Source organism: Coregonus clupeaformis, chromosome 26, assembly GCF_020615455.1.
Source record: "Coregonus clupeaformis isolate EN_2021a chromosome 26, ASM2061545v1, whole genome shotgun sequence".
In the NCBI taxonomy this organism is placed as follows: Eukaryota; Metazoa; Chordata; class Actinopteri; order Salmoniformes; family Salmonidae; genus Coregonus; species Coregonus clupeaformis.
The window spans coordinates 34,554,949-34,572,655 of NC_059217.1; the positions used below are offsets into that span (position 1 = coordinate 34,554,949).

General features: G+C 42.3%; 1 protein-coding gene across 1 annotated transcript; it reads right to left on the reverse strand.

Annotated features, from left to right (window-relative positions):
* Window positions 1-1,566: 1,566 nt before the first annotated feature.
* LOC121539978 (eukaryotic translation initiation factor 3 subunit J-A-like) lies at window positions 1,567-13,694 on the reverse strand. The gene is made up of 8 exons (XM_041848627.2): window positions 13,587-13,694; window positions 13,369-13,466; window positions 7,130-7,184; window positions 6,945-7,033; window positions 6,033-6,180; window positions 2,702-2,863; window positions 2,500-2,573; window positions 1,567-2,231 (listed from the first exon to the last, which is right to left on the reverse strand). Exons 1-8 carry the CDS (start codon window positions 13,606-13,608, stop codon window positions 2,109-2,111), a joined length of 771 nt encoding a protein of 256 aa, XP_041704561.2. The 5' UTR covers window positions 13,609-13,694; the 3' UTR covers window positions 1,567-2,108.
* Window positions 13,695-17,707: the final 4,013 nt, after the last annotated feature.

Genomic DNA, 17,707 nt, shown 5'->3' on the forward strand with positions numbered 1-17,707 from the left:
AAGACCTGTCAATCTCCCTCGGCCTGGGGCTACATGCAAGATCTCACCTTGTGGAGTTGCAATGATCATGAGAACGGTGAGGAATCAGCCCAGAACTACACGGGAGGATCTTGTCAATGATCTCAAGGCAGCTGGGACCATAGTCAACAAGAAAACAATTGGTAACACATTACGCCATGAAGGACTGAAATCCTGCAGCGCCCAAAGGTCCCCCCTGCTCAAGAAAGCACACATATTCAGGCCCGTCTGAAGTTTGCCAATGAACATCTGAATGATTCAGAGGAGAACTGGGTGAAAGTGTTGTGGTCAGATGAGACCAAATTCGAGCTCTTTGGCATCAACTCAACTCGCCGTGTTTGGAGGAGGATGAATGCTGCCTATGACCCCAAGAACACCATCCCCACCGTCAAACATGGAGGTGGAAACATTATGCTTTGGGGGTGTTTTTCTGCTAAGGGGACAGGACAACTTCACTGCATCAAAGGGACGATGGACGGGGCCATGTACCGTCAACTCTTGGGTGAGAACCTCCTTCCCTCAGCCAGGGCATTGAAAATGGGTCGTGGATGGGTATTCCAGCATGACAATGACCCAAAACACATGGCCAAGGCAACAAAGGAGTGGCTCAAAAAGAAGCACATTAATGTCCTGGAGTGGTCTAGCCAGTCTCCAGACCTTAATCCCATAGAAAATCTGTGGAGGGAGCTGAAGGTTCGAGTTGCCAAACGTCAGGCTCGAAACCTTAATGACTTGGAGAAGATCTGCAAAGAGGACTGAAACAAAATCCCTCCTGAGATGTGTGCAAACCTGGTGGCCAACTACAAGAAACGTCTGACTCTGTGATTGCCAACAAGGGTTTTGCCACCAAGTACTAAGTCATGTTTTAAGTCATGTTGTAAAGTCATCTACCGAGTGGCGCAGTGGTCTAAGGCTAGCTGTGCCACTAGAGATCCTGGTTCGAATCCAGGCTCTGTCGTAGCCGGCCGCGACCTGGAGACCCATGGGGCGGCGCACAATTGGCCCAGGATAGGGGAGGGAATGGCCGGCAGGGATGTAGCTCAGTTGGTAGAGCATGGCGTTTGCAACGCCAGGGTTGTGGGTTTGATTCCCACGGGGGGGCCAGTATGAAAAAATAATGTATGCACTCACTAACTGTAAGTCGCTCTGGATAAGAGCGTCTGCTAAATGACTAAAATGTAATGTTTTGCAGAGGGGTCAAATACTTATTTCCCTCATTAAAATGCAAATCAATTTATAAAGTTTTTGACATGCGTTTTTCTGGATTTTGTTGTTGTTTTCTGTCTCTCACTGTTCAAATAAACCTACCATTAAAATTATAGACTGATCATGTCATTGTCAGTGGGCAAACGTACAAAATCAGCAGGGGATCAAACACTTTTTTTCCCCTCACTGTACATTCTTCACAATAAAACATTCTGTTTTGGAATGCCAATAGCATATATATATATATATATATATATATATATATATATATATATATATATATATATATATATATATATTTTTTTATATATATTGAATGATACTGGAGACAAATACAGTTAATCTGATTTGCATAGAACAACAAATTTATTTCCCTTCTACCTTCAGTCGTCAAACAGTAACAATTCATTTTATTGACAGATCATTTATTTTAAAGATGAAATTGGAATTCATTGTAGGATTGGGAAAAACACAAGAGTATGCTGGTAAAACATGTTGGAATCCAGAACAATGAAGGAGACTCAGGGTTCAGTTACTTGTCTTATTGGTCAGTCAGTTTTCGAGGAATCGTCCAATGGAATCCTAACGAGGAGAAACAGACCACGTTGAGATCAGATGTTCACGTTCTTCGTCAAACCATTCAACACTTCTTTTTCAGAATCTTGTTTGTGTGTGCAGCGGGCCGACATAAGGGTGGTTCTCATTGGATGGCTTTGGGCAGTAGAATAGGTCATAGATCAGGGGTCATGCTCTGAGGTGGTGGAGAGCTGAGAGGGAGTGGGAAAAGACATTGGGAGCCTCCCAAATAGCACCCTATCCCCTTTATATAAAGGCACTACTTGAATAGGGGGCCATTTGGGACTCAGCAGTCGGTTGGTGTCACATCACATGAAGTCCTCATAGTCTTGTGCGTAACCTCCCTGGAACTCTCCGTAGTCTGCTAGGTCATCCTTCATCTTCACCTTCATCCCTCCAGTAGGAACTTTCTTCTTCTTCTTTCCTTTGTTCTGTTGAAAATAAAGCGGGATGATTAGTATTGACTTATAATCACCAGGAATACACATTTCATTAGGGTCATGTTCATTAGGGGCAAGCAAACAGTAAACTTTATAAAACATTTTGCCTACGGAAAACGCAAAATGAGTAGCAGTCCTTTCTCTGTTCCAGTCTGTTTTCTTCTGCTTAATGAACCCGGATAAGACGGATTACCAAAGTAAACCGTGTAGAATGGAGATAAGTCTTATTTTCTGTCTTTTGAAAAAAATAAACACTTACCTTTTCCTGTTTCTGTTTCTCACTTAGTAAGACTGTGAGGGAGTTGCTGACTTTTTTAAAGTCCTCTACCTCCACTGTAACATAAGAGGTTCAAAAATTATGTCATACAATACAGCGACAACTGACAGTTGATATGAATGACCAATAACATTGGTTAATTTCGACATTTATATTATTAAATTGATTATTAATGAATACTCACATGAGAGACAGAGGTCTCGAAACAAGGACTCTAGGAAGCCTGAATAGTGTATTGAACTCTCAAAGGGGGATATCTTGTCTTTTAACAACTTTTCAAAATCTGTAAAGTCATCTTTAGAAGTTGGGCTTACAGCGTCAATTCCTTTTACGTTGTTGACGACACCTGATTTGGGAAGAATTTTTTATTTTTTAGCACTATGATGTGAAACTTTCCACTGACAACTTAAATATTTATCATGCATACAGTGTCTTCAGAAAGTATTCACACCCCTTGACTTCTTCCACATTTTGTTGTGTTGCAGCATGAATTTAAAACTGATTAAATTGAGATTTTTGAGTAGCTGGCTTACACACAATATCTCATAATGTCAAAGTGGAATTATGTTTTTCAAAATGTTTACAAATATTAACTACACTTTGGATGGTGTATCAATACACCCATTCACTACAAATATACAGGTATCCTTCCTAAGTCAGTTGCCGGAGAGGAAGGAAACTGCTCAGGGATTTCAAAATGAGGCCAATGGTGACTTTAAAACAGTTACAGAGTTTAATGGCTGTGATAGGAGAAAACGGAGGATGAATCAACAACATTGTAGTTACTCCACAATACTAACCTTATTGACAGAGTGAAAAGAAGAAAGCCTGTACAGAATAAAAAATATTCCAAAAACGTGCATCCTGTTTGCAACAAGGCACTAAAGTAATAACGCAAAAAAAATGTGGCAAAGCAATTAACTTTATGTCCAGAATACAAAGTGTTATGTTTGGGGCAAATCCAATACAACACATTGCTTTTTCAGGATGATAAAAAAGCTATGCACAGGCAAAATCCTAGAGGAAAACCTGGTTAAATCTGCTTTCCACCAGACACTAGGCAGGTTTCCGTTGACCCAGGGTTTATTTGACAAAAGCGGAAACGGCAGATAAACGTTCTAAATATCAACGGCATTTTTATCCATTTTGACAGGATTCTTTATTGCAACAAATGATGATGGAAAAAGTGTTTCCTTCGATTAAATATTGATTGACAAATCATTTTTGGGCAGAGTGATGTCCTGCATAACTATAAAACTCCACTCCACATTTGATTCTAAATGCCTACTGCTTGCAAAAATCTATTTTTTCCAACTATAAAAAATAATGTTTATTTGCAGGAAAAGGATTGTCCTGACTTTCAAGAATGCCTGAATTGTTTCGCCTTGCTTTTCTGGCAAGTTTCACCATCCAACTATTTCAGATATACAGGAGTGCAAGTTTCATCATGACACGGACCTTGGCGATAAATTGGCACATGAGAATTATTAGAATGTGTTAAATATTTGTAGATTATTGTATTCTATACATGCTGGCTTTCACGGGCTAACTGAAACACAGGTGGGATGGCTGTTTACACTGGAGTTGCTTACCAAGAAGACAGTGATTGTTCCTGAGTGGCTAAGTTACAGTTTTGACATAAATCTACTTGAAAAGTCCATGGCAAGACCTGAAAATGCTTGTCTAGCAATGATCAACAACCAATTTGACAGAGTTTGAAGAATTTTGAAAAGAATAAATGGGCAAATGTTGCACAATACAGCTGTAATCGCTGCCAAAGGTGCTTCTACAAAGTATTGTCTCAGGGGTAATTCTGTATTTCATTTTCAAATTTAAATGTCTCAAAACATGTTTTCACTTTGTCATTACGGGGTATTGTTTGTAGATGGGTGAGAGAAAAAAATATATTTAATCCATGTGGAATAAGTCAAGGGGTATGAATACAGTGCATTCAGAAAGTATTCAGACCCCTTCCCTTTTTCCACATTTTGTTACGTTACAGCCTTATTCTAAAATTGATTAAATATTGTTTTTTCCCTCATCAATCTACACACAATAACCCCGAATGACAAAGCGAAAACAGGTTTTTAAACATTTCTGCATATTTATAAAAAATAAAAATAAACGTATTTACATAAGTATTCAGACCCTTTGCTATGAGACTCGAAATTGAGCTCAGGTGCATCCTGTTTCCATTGATCATCCTTGAGATGTTTCTACAACTTGACTGGAGTCCATCTGTGGTAAATTCATTTGATTGGACATGATTTGGAAAGGCACACACCTGTCTATATAAGGTCCCACAGTTGACAGTGCATGTCAGAGCAAAAACATTCTTACATGGAAGAAGTTTGGAACCACCAAGACTCTTTCTAGAGCTGGCTGCCTGGCCAAACTGAGCAATCGGAGGAGAATGGCCTTGGTCAGGGAGGTGACCAAGAACCCGATTGTCACTCTGACAGAGCTCCAGAGTTCCTCTGTGGAGATGGGAGAACCTTCCAGAAGGACAACCATCTCTGCGGCACTCCACCAATCAATCCTTTATGGTAGAGTGGCCAGACGGAAGCCACTACTCAGTAAAAGACACATGACAGCCCGCTTGGAGTTTGCCAAAAGGCACCTAAAAGACTCTCAGACCATGAGAAACAAGATTCTCTGGTCTGATGAAACCAAGATTGTACTCTTTGGCCTGAATGCCAACCGTCACGTCTGGAGGAAACCTGACACCATCCCTACCGTGAAGCATGGTGGTGGCAGTATCATGCTGTGGGGATGTTTTTCAGCGGCAGGGACTGGGAGGCTAGTCAGGATCAAGGAAAAGATGAACAGAGCAAAGTACTGAGAGATCCCAGCCAGAGCCCGGACTTGAACCCGATCGAACATCTCTGGAGAGACCTGAAAACAGCTGTGCAGCGACGCTCCCCATCCAACCTGACAGAGCTTGAGAGGATCTGCAGATAAGAATGGGAGAAACTCCCCAAATACAGGTGTGCCAAGCTTGTAGCGTCATACCCAAGAAGACTTGTGACTGTAATTGCTGCCAAAGGTGCTTCAACAAAGTACTGAGTACTTATGTAAATGTGATATTTCAGTTCTTTTTTTTATATACATTTGCTAAAATTTCTAAAAACCAGTTTTTGCTTTGTCTATAAGAGGTATTTTGTGTAGATTCAGGGGGGGGGGAAACTATTTAATCCATTTTAGAATAAGGCTGTAACGTAACAAAATGTGGAAAAAGTCAAGTGGTCTGAATACTTTCCGAATGTGCTGTATAAACGGATCAATTCATAAGCAAATTCAACCATGTACTTATTCGCTTACTGACAGTATCATGACATATGATAAACAGACAAACAGGTTTTATATAAACAGACATGGCCAAACTTTTCCCTTTCCTGTAATACTGGGACCGGTTTCCCAAAGTCATCTTAAGGCTAAATTCACCGTTAGGGTCTATTGTTCTAACGATGGTTCTAATGATGAACTCAGCCTTAAACCGGGCCCTGGTCTCTTACCGAAAGCATCCTGAGCCAGTAGAAGACCAGCCTCTTCCTGTAGTTTCTTTGCTAGCTCCTCCTCTGGTGTGAGTTCTGTTTCCTCTTCCTGTAGTTTCTTTGCTAGCTCCTCCTCTGGTGTGAGCTCTGTTTCCTGAGATTCCTCTAACTACCAAGCAATAAATTAGAAATAGTATACTTTCAGATCCAGCAGACATTGACTTGTAGACATGCACACAGTGTAGACTATACACTGAGTGTACAAAACATTAAGGACACCTTCCTAATATTGAGTTGTGCACGTCCTTTGGGTGGTGGACCATTCTTGATACACACGGGAAACTGTTGAGTGTCGAAAAACCAGCAGCGTTGCAGTTCTTGACACAAACCGATGCGCCTGGCACCTACTACCATACCCCGTTCAAAGGCACTTCAATATTTTGTCTTGCCCATTCACCCTCTGAATGGCACACACACACAATCCATGTCTCAATTGTCTCAAGGCTGAAAAATCCTTCTTTAACCAGTGACATCAATAAGGGATCATAGCTTTCACCTGGTTTCACCTGGTCAGTCTATGTCATGGAAAAAGCAGGTGTCCTTAATGTTTTGTACACTCAGTGTACATGCACACATTGTGAAACACTTTGGGATGATTTTAGAGGTTGAATCTGGGTCTGGAAAACCCTATTTGTTTCCAGTCTATGGGAAAACCGGATGCACAACAGTACAGTATACTAATTTGTACCCAAACCAAATGATATAAAGATAATTAAAATCATCAAGGCATCCCAAATGTGCTAATATCTATGGAAGCAACGGCAAGTTTCTGCTGGATTTTGAGAATCAAACTAGCAGTAGCTGGGTTGGTTACTGTGGCTACTATCATGTACTCCAACGACAAGCAGAAATCCCAGTATGCAAGGCACTTACCCTCTTTCTCAACTCTTCTTGTTTTTTTCTTTGTAAACTTTCCTTTTCTTTGATTTTTTCAGCTAATTTCTTCTTTTCTGAAAGTTTTGCTACAAAGAAACGAAAATGGAAAAAAAATAGGATTTAACTTGAACTTGTATTAATATAATAGCTACTCACTGGTTCAAGTCATATGGTTTAAATACCTGCTTTTTTCTCTTCTGCGTTCTTCAATTTCTCCTCGTCATCATCCCAGTTGTCCTACAAAGAGGAAGAAAAGAAAACACGGTCAGGGGAAAAATGGATGCTTCAGAATGTTGCATCCAGTCATGCATCTTGCTTCAGTTACAACCAAAGCCGTCACTATTTAGCCTATTCATTGTTCACCATTGGTTAGCACTAGCCTGATTAAATCAGGCTGTCATACACAATTAATTGGTATATCCAGTCTGAAACGAATGACTGCAAAAATCGTGTAAATGTTCCTTACAAGCAGGAATGTTGAATACAATTACATTTTAACTTAAGTCTACCGGTTGGTCCTTCAGATGGTCAATTGTAGACAAAATATCCACAGGAAAGTATTGTTAAACCAAGTTTTTAGAGTGCTGGTACTGAAGTTGAAATTCAAATAGAAAGTTAAATCATCTGGCACATGCACAAACGGCTGCCGACTTCAGTCAATATGTACTTCAGTCTTGTGCACGTGCCTTCGGTCATAAGCAAACATGTGTGCACGAGATGCATGCATACTAACTCAGCAAGGTGTTTACATGGTTTTGCGCATGTGCCAGGTGATAGAAACGTCAACTTCAGTAATGGTGCTCTAAAAAGTCCGGTAAACAATACCTTCCTGTGGATATTTTGTATAAAATTTTGAGCGGCTAAAGGACAAACCGCACAGACAACCGGTAGAGTAAGTTCAAATGTAATTTTATTAAACATTCTGGCTTGTAACGAACAGTTACACGATTTTGCAGTCATTCCTTTTAGGCCGAATATATACCAATTAATTGTGTTATCTGATTAATCAGACTGATATGCTAGCCCCATTTGGGCCATCTACTGATATGCTAGCCCCATTTGGGCCATCTACTGATATGCTAGCCCCATTTGGGCCATCTACTGATATGCTAGCCCCATTTGGGCCATCTACTGATATGCTAGCCCCATTTGGGCCATCAGACTGATATGCTAGCCCCATTTGGGCCATCAGACTGATATGCTAGCCCCATTTGGGCCATCAGACTGATATGCTAGCCCCATTTGGGCCATCTACTGATATGCTAGCCCCATTTGGGCCATCTACTGATATGCTAGCCCCATTTGGGCCATCTACTGATATGCTAGCCCCATTTGGGCCATCTACTGATATGCTAGCCCCATTTGGGCCATCAGACTGATATGCTAGCCCCATTTGGGCCATCAGACTGATATTTTACTTCTGCTCTTTTTTTCTCAACACTTTTTTATTGTTGTTGTTTTATTCTTACTTTTTTTGTTTAAAATAAATGCACTGTTGGTTAAGGGCTGTAAGTAAGCATTTCACTGCAATGTCTGCACCTGTTGTATTCGGCGCATGTGACCAATAAAATTTGATTTGATTTGATTTGATATGCTAGCCCCATTTGGGCCATCAGACTGATATGCTAGCCCCATTTGGGCCATCTACTGATGTTTTCTAGTACAGTAAACAAAAGTGAACCTCAGTAACAGGCGAATTGAGTTATTGCACACGCGCACTTCACAGAGTCTGCGTTCCCCAACGGAAATATGCAAATGATAATAGAACGCGCCAATAGGATCTCTTTAACTCGTGCTTGGCTCTGCCCACCTCCTTGCTTGTTCTGCCCACTATGGCTCATTTGTTCCTATTTGATACGACAGGCTGTGGTCTATCTTGGTTTAGTTATAAAAAAATCTTTGCTATTAGCGTCCGTTGCTAGGGCCATTGATAGAGCATGCCAAATTCTGCCCAGGCTACGTACTGAAAGAAAAAAAAATCGATAGCGTTCGTTGCTATGCTGGTTGTTATGTTCTGATTGTTCTGAGGCCATGCGGAGAGAGAAGCACCTGCAGTCAAAAGACAGGGGAAAATGTGATCATTGTTACAGGTTATTTACGCTATGTTTTAGCTTTAAATCTCACCGATTATTGGTGAATAAAGTACAAAACATGATCCATGCATGGTCATTTGATGTTTACTTGCTTGCATAACTTGCTTGCAAACCTTGATTTAGCTAGCATGAGCATGCTGCAAACAAGCATGGATCCTGCAAACGATGGATGCAAACACTACTGTGAGGTAAGACCACTTTTCCAAAACTCTTTATTTAGCTAGCTATGCTAAGCTTTGCTTTGTTTTGTATTGTATTATTTGTGTTTGTAGAAATTCAGTTGATCTAAATAGCCATCTCTTATACTAAGTAGCCTATGACAAGTGATATATCAGCTGTAAAATATTATGGGGAAAAGGAGAACTCCATTAATCAATCTTCTGGTCAACATGAGTGATCAGATTGTACCTGGGTCTACCATTAGAGAAGGCTGGTTTCAGACTATAGGCCTATTCAGGGAAATGCATAAGGGGAAGGACCTGTATTAGTAGATCACAGGAAACCCTGTTGCAGTGAGGTTATTTTAGCAATAACAGTACCTATTGAATAACAATGTATGTATGTATGCATGTGTGTAAATTAATTGATTTCTTGCTGAATTACTACATTCGTGATAGGTAGTGTCATGACTTGCCCTCATTGGCTGAGGATCAAAGATGCCGGCTAGGCAAAGGTTTGAACACCCCCTTTTCCTGGGAGCCAGTTTTATGACCGGTTGTTAATTCCTTGCAGAAACTTTATTTTCTGTGCCATGCAGTATTGGGAGAGGGAATTTCCCTGTGGAACAAAGGAAGTCTTCCCGCCAAGACTCCAACATCCAAAAGTGGATAATGAAACAATATTCCTACTTAAAATAATGTGGGAAATGGTTGGTGGCGACTTAAAGAACAATCAGGTCAAATGTGTTACTATGTTGTGATGTCATTAAAGACGGTGGAACAACATAACTGTATCTCTGGGGGGCTACACTTCCCAGTTATGAGGTATGCTGTAATTGTTGTATAAAACAAATTATTAAGTATATTAATACTTTGTGAAGATAACAATGTGATTTTAGCATTCTAGATGAGATGATTGTTTCCATATTGATGTGTTCTCAGTCAGTGGCCACGCCCAGATGAGCACAAACGGCCCTTTTACCCCGAGTGCATAAAAAGCCTTGTGACGAAATTCACCTCAGACCAGGAAGCCCCACGGCTTAAAATGGTTGACACTCTACAAGACCAGCAGACGTGAAGCGTGAGCTAAACGTTACAAAATGGTTTAAAACTACAACTCCATCACCAAAGGAAGACCAAGCATATTACGGTATAAGCCGGATGCTGCAAATGGTTGAATTTCTACAAGACCAGGAAGCGTGAAGCTGAAGCTACACGTTACAAAATGGTTAGACCAGAAAGACCAGAAAACGTGAGACGTTCGTCCACACGTTTGAAATGGAGAAACTCTGAAACTCTCAACCTCTACACGAGGTGAAGAAGAAGACAATGCACTAGACCTTATCATCTCAGTCTGCAGCTGGCATTTATAGTCGTCTAGAGAACTTTCACTAAAGACACGAGTTGGGAAGGACAATCCCTCTCAGACAACCGCTGGTACATCTGAAGTATCCATTCTAACCACCACTACGACCAGAAACTCTACCAAGGATTATTAGGGTGCATAAGTATTATGATTACTGTGAGCGTAGTTTCCAAACTAACCACGATAGTTTGAATCGCTGTCTCTCCCTTCCATTCTGACCCCTCCTTCTACCCAAACATTCATGCTAGTGTTAGTCCAGTCCACTAGGGACCTGTTTTCATTGTATTGCGTTAGTAATCAATAACCTGTGTGTGTGTGTTTGTATTGTGTTATTATTTAATTAGTTAGTAAATAAATAATTAAGCCAATTTGTGTATTGCTGATTCATCAATAAGATCCCTAGATCCACCTGATGTCCTCCAAGATCCCACTTTTCATTACATCATCTACAGCTACTGTTAATGTCATGTGGTTTGATCTAATCTGCTAAGGGACCTGTGGTTGACATATCATCCTGGGCACAGTGAGATACACTAGCACTGCAAACACTCCAAGAGCAAAGAGAACAGCTGTGCCTGGACTACAGTCTCCCTCTTTAAGTCCACCTTCTGAGACTGGCTGCCCTGTGGAGGGAAAGTGACCGGCAGAACCACCTGTAGCACCCACCTCTTCTCTATCCCACACTCCAGAACTGAGATTTTTTTTTAAATCACCCATACCCTACTTCTGCCAAGACTGCCCCCCTCTCATTATGTACTTTTCATTCATACTTCTGTGTTCTCAACTAAATGGTATTGTATTGTTGATGTTAGCCTATACTCATGTATTTCAGTCTATAACTGTATAATGGTATTGTATTGTTGATGTTAGCCTATACTCATGTATTTCAGTCTATAACTGCCATGTGGATATATTAAATAAAATCAACAAGTTCATGAAACACCCCTTCCACAAAAAACAACTTTTTCATATTTCAATCTTAAATATTGCAACTTTGTTGTTTTCCACAGGGTGTTAACTGTTGTAAATCCCTTTTGGTATTCGTGAGTTCAACACTATTCAACTGTCTTGTGTCCTACATTATATTCAACCACAAGTGTACTGCTGTATTACCGAGCTGTGCTATGTGGTGGTGGAGGAAGGGAGGTAGGGAAAAATAATCATAGTAGGACTAATAGCATACTTTAGTAAGACAAGACATGGGAAGCTCAAAATAAAAATATGCCAGCCAGAGGAGCCAATGTATGAATTGAACTGATTTGCACATTAATTAAGCGTTAATAGCATCATGGGAGCTCACTTTGCCATTTCGAAAACTAAGAACCGTTTACTTTTAATGTTGTTGAAATGTTAAGGTACCCAAAAGTAGTTCAAAGTAATATTTTCATCTTAATCAGCGAAATTGTCACGGAAATAAGCTTTGTTTACATAGTATGGATGAAAATAATGTAATTTTGGCTGTAATGCTCTCCAAGATTCCACGCATTAGCTCATCACGCCGTTGATATAGCAACGGACGCTAATAGCTTCTCCAATCCCATTGTGACGCGGGAGGGGGGGCTGTCCTCCTCCTGACTTATCACCGCTAGCCTGTGGACCACTCGGCTAACTTTGATTAGATAGCTACTGTTAGCTAGGTAGTTAACACTGCTAACATCAACTGTATGATCCTAGCCTGTGGACCACTCGGCTAACTTTGATTAGATAGCCACTGTTAGCTAGGTAGTTAACACTGCTAACATCAACTGTATGATCCTAGCCTGTGGACCACTCGGCTAACTTTGATTAGATAGCCACTGTTAGCTAGGTAGTTAACACTGCTAACATCAACTGTATGATCCTAGCCTGTGGACCACTCGGCTAACTTTGATTAGATAGCCACTGTTAGCTAGGTAGTTAACACTGCTAACATCAACTGTATGATCCTAGCCTGTGGACCACTCGGCTAACTTTGATTAGATAGCTACTGTTAGCTAGGTAGTTAACACTGCTAACATCAACTGTATGATCCTAGCCTGTGGACCACTCGGCTAACTTTGATTAGATAGCCACTGTTAGCTAGGTAGTTAACACTGCTAACATCAACTGTATGATCCTAGCCTGTGGACCACTCGGCTAACTTTGATTAGATAGCTACTGTTAGCTAGGTAGTTAACACTGCTAACATCAACTGTATGATCCTAGCCTGTGGACCACTCGGCTAACTTTGATTAGATAGCTACTGTTAGCTAGGTAGTTAACACTGCTAACATCAACTGTAGGATCCTAGCCTGTGACCACTCGGCTAACTTTGATTAGATAGCTACTGTTAGCTAGGTAGTTAACACTGCTAACATCAACTGTATGATCCTAGCCTGTGGACCACTCGGCTAACTTTGATTAGATAGCTACTGTTAGCTAGGTAGTTAACACTGCTAACATCATCTGTATGATCCTAGCCTGTGGACCACTCGGCTAACTTTGATTAGATTGCTACTATTAGCTAGTTAGATAGGTAGGTAGTTAACACTGCTAACATCATCTGTATGATCCTAGCCTGTGTACCACTCGGCTAACTTTGATTAGATAGCTACTGTTAGCTAGTTAGGTAGGTAGTTAACACTGCTAACATCATCTGTATGATCCTAGCCTGTGTACCACTCGGCTAACTTTGATTAGATAGCTACTGTTAGCTAGTTAGGTAGGTAGTTAACACTGCTAACATCATCTGTATGATCTAGTTAGGATGCGAAGAGGTGACGCTCTCGAAATCAACTACGGTGTATGTGGTTCCTAGCTAGCTAACGTCAGCCGGCTATCGTTACCTTGATATCCTCATCCGCATCCTCGCCTTCCCATTTGTCTGCCACAACAGCCTTCTTGGCCCCGATGGCGGGCTCGTCCGGATCGAAAGGGTCAGCATCTAAGACAAACAATACACAAATGTAAACTATAATCTCTTGTATTTTTTATTGGCAATGTTTCGGTTAAGTGTCAAATTTGAAGAATGCTCCATTCCCACACAAGTGGATTGGATTCTTACCCCATGAATCTCCCTCCGCCATATTCCCTGTGTGTCTGATCAGAACGAATTCCGTGGGTGTACAATCGGTAACTGGCTCTTTGGTTCCGAGAGAGAATGATGCACACACCGATATGTACTGTCATGCTCCCATTTCTATTGTCCAGTCATTGCTTTTCCCTATTTAGTGGCAACATAGCATCATTAGTTCAAGCCAAAACATAATGTCAGTTATATCATTTCAGAATAACCATTAAAATAGTATTTTGTAGACCATTGAATATAGATGTCACAAGTCAGGATGCTTTGTAGTTTGTTCAGTTCAGTGTTTCGAATAGCAGGACATTGTAGTAGGCTACACATTACCGGATGACATGGCCAACTTCATTTCATTTGTATGGTGTATATGTGTAACCGGTGTGGGTCTAAGGCTCTGCATCGCAGTGCTAGCTGTGCCACTAGAGATCCTGGCTCGAATTCAGGCTCTGTCGTTTCCGGCCGCGACCGGGAGACCCATGGGGCGGCGCGCAATTGGCCCAGCGTCGTCCAGGGTAGGGGAGGGAATGGCCGGCAAGGATGTAGCTCGGTTGGTAGAGCATGGCGTTTGCAACGCCAGGGTTGTGGGTTCGTTTCCCACGGGGGGCCAGTATGAAAAATAAAAAAATAATGTATGCACTCACTGACTGTAAGTCGCTCTGGATAAGAGCATCTGCTAAATGACTAAAATGTAAATGGCTAGCTAGTTAGCGGTGCGCACTAGTAGCGTTTCAATCGGTGACGTCACTCGCTCTGAGACCTTGAAGTATACTGAACAAAAATATAAACGCAACAATTTCAAAGATTTTACTGAGTTACAGTTCATATAGGGAAATCAGTCAATTGAAATACATTCAGTAGGCCCTAATCTATGGATTTCACATGATTTGGCAGGGCGCAGCCATGGATGGGCCTGGGAGGGCATAGGCCCACTCACTGGGAGCCAGGCCCAGCCAATCAGAATGTGTTTTTCCCCCACAAAAGCCTTTATTGCAGACAGAAGTACTCTCAATGTGTGATTTAGCTAGCTGGATTTTGGTTTGAAGTACCCACTTGTGTCACTGCTGGAGGTGGAGGACTGGAGCGAGCGGGGAATGGCGTCCCTTAAGAGGGCCAGAATGAGATGCACGTCAGGAGAAGTGCAGTATTATCATAAGGAGACGTATACTTGGAATATGGAGGAGAAGGAGGGAAAAAGAGCGGCAGAGGAGGTCGAAGAGAGAGAGGGAGGAAGAGGGTGAGGAGGTCGAAGAGAGAGAGGGAGGAAGATTGTGAGAAGGTCTAAGAGAGAGAGGGAGGAAGAGGGTGAGAAGGTCGAAGAGAGAGAGGGAGGAAGAGGGTGAGGAGGTCGAAGAGAGAGAGGGAGGAAGAGGGTGAGAAGGTCGAAGAGAGAGAGGGAGGAAGAGGGTGAGGAGGTCGAAGAGAGAGAGGGAGGAAGAGGGTGAGGAGGTCGAAGAGAGAGAGGGAGGAAGAGGGTGAGGAGGTCGAAGAGAGAGAGGGAGGAAGAGGGTGAGGAGGTCGAAGAGAGAGAGGGAGGAAGAGGGTGAGGAGGTCGAAGAGAGAGAGGGAGGAAGAGGGTGAGGAGGTCGAAGAGAGAGAGGGAGGAAGAGGGTGAGGAGGTCGAAGAGAGAGAGGGAGGAAGAGGGTGAGGAGGTCGAAAGAGAGAGAGGGAGGAAGAGGGTGAGGAGGTCGAAGAGAGAGAGGGAGGAAGAGGGTGAGGAGGTCGAAGAGAGAGAGGGAGGAAGAGGGTGAGGAGGTCGAAGAGAGAGAGGGAGGAAGAGGGTGAGGAGGTCGAAGAGAGAGAGGGAGGAAGAGGGTGAGGAGGTCGAAGAGAGAGAGGGAGGAAGAGGGTGAGCTTGAATTGGTTAAAAATTGAGGGAAAAAGGGAGATGGTTTGTTAAAGAAGAATGGTAGAAAGTGTAAGTAGAGTGAGGTGAAGACAGGAGGAGAAATGGAAGTGAATGAGGGCGAAGTATCAGAGGTGGTAGGTGTGGTGAAGTTTTCGGAGCCCGAAGCTTGCACCGAGGGTCAGGATAAAGATTAATCTGTGATGGTAGGAGTGACATTTTCTGAAAAAGTGGACCCTTGCCTTTTAGCTGATCCATCCATATGTGGTTTCAGGGTGGTTGAAAACAAAGTTAGGTGCTGTGGAATCGGTGAAGGTAACCCAAAGTGGTATTGTGATAATTGTTTATTTCTGTTGGTCAGAGGGAGAAGAAGCTCCGCGTCAAACGATTGGGACAAGAGATGTGAATTGTTTTGCTCTCAAGAAAAGGGCGCCATTGAAAGGAGTGATCACTCGGGGTAGCGGTAAATGTGAAAGTGGACCAACTAAAGGGGGAGATTCACGGTGTTTGTGATGCTCGTCGTTTGGTGTGACGCAGACAGGGTGGCGTGAGTGGAGAAACAGAAGAGTCATTGTCTGTTATTCTGAGTTTTGATGTTGAGTCTTTGCCCAACAATGTGTTGTTAGGATATACAAGTTATCCTGTATGAGCTTTTGTGCCGAATATATTACGTTGTTACAGGTGTCAAGCTTATGGGCATGTGGCAGCAGTGTGTAGGAGAGAGGTTCCTAGGTGTGAGAAGTGTGCAGAAGGGCATGAGACAAAGGTATGTGTAGCATTGGGCAAAATAGCGGTATGTGTTAATTGTAGGGGTGCCCATGGGGCTGGGGATCAGAAATGTCCGCTGAGAGAGATGCAGGTTGAGGTTTCCAGGGTTAGAGTAGAGCAGTGAAGAAAGTAGAGGAAGATAGGTCAAGGCGGAGGAGTGGTGTGAGTATTAGATCTGTACCAGTACAGAGGGATAAACCAATAAGTGATATATGTTTCAGTAAGATTGGATTTTTAGGATTTATAGCAATGGTTATTAATTATACTGCAGGGATGGCATGTAAGTCGCAGAAAATGGAGGTTGTAGTGGCAGCTGCAGAGAGGTATTTGGGTGTAGGAGATTTGGCGTCAGAAGAGTTACAGGGTGTGTTGAGTGGTGGTGTCCCGTCCTTTCAGGCCGTTGGTCTGAGGTACGACTAGATAGATTTAGTGGAGTAGGGTGGTGGGTTTTTAATGAGTGTAGGGTATTTGTTTATTTTTATATATATTTTTTAAGAAAAGTATACTTAAAAAACTCCAGTCTAGTTGGTGGCGGTAATGAAACATTTATTGGAAGCCAACCGCCGTTAAACCTCATCGAAGAAGAACTCGCATGTGTAATGGATGTATATTATAGTTCAGTTGGGGGTGGTAATGCAACATATTGGATGCCAACCACCGTTAAACTCCACCGAAGAAGAAGAAGAAGAAACACTCCTCAGTTTCACCAGCTGTCCAGGTGGATGGTCTCAGATGATCCTGCAGGTGAAGAAGCCGGATGTGGAGGTCCTGGGCTGGCGTGGTTAGACGTGGTCTGCGGTTGTGAGGCCGGTTGGACGTACTGCCAAATTCTCTAAAACAACGTTGGAGGCGGCTTATGGTAGAGAAATGAACATTCAATACTCTGGCAACAGCTCTGGTGGACATTCCTGCAGTCAGCATGCCACTTGCACACTCCCTCAAAATGTAGACACCTGTGGCATTGTGGCGTTGTGTGACAAACTGCACGTTTAAGAGAGGCCTTTTATTGTCCCCAGCACAAGATGCTGTAATGATCATGGTGTTTAATCAGCTTCTTGATATGCCACACCTGCCAGGTGGATGGATTACCTTGGCAAAGAAGAAATGCTCACTAACAAGGATGTAAACAAATTTGTTCACAAAATTTGAGAGAAATACATTTTTTTGTGCATATGGAACATTTATGGGCTCTTTTATTATTTAACACTTTACATGTTGCGTTTATATTTTTGTCCAGTATAGTTGTTTTGCCTTGCCCTGCAAAGGCCACAGTTGTTATGGAGTGATAGGTAACGATGCTTCGAGGGTGACTGTCGATGTGTGCAGAGGGTCCCTGGTTCAAGCCCAGGTTGGGGTGAGGAGAGGGACGGAAGCAACACGGTTACAGTTCATACACTACATGACCAACAGTATGTGGACACCTGCTAGTCAAACCTCTCATTCCAAAATCATGGCCATTCATATGGAGTTGGTCCCCCCCCTTTGCTGCTA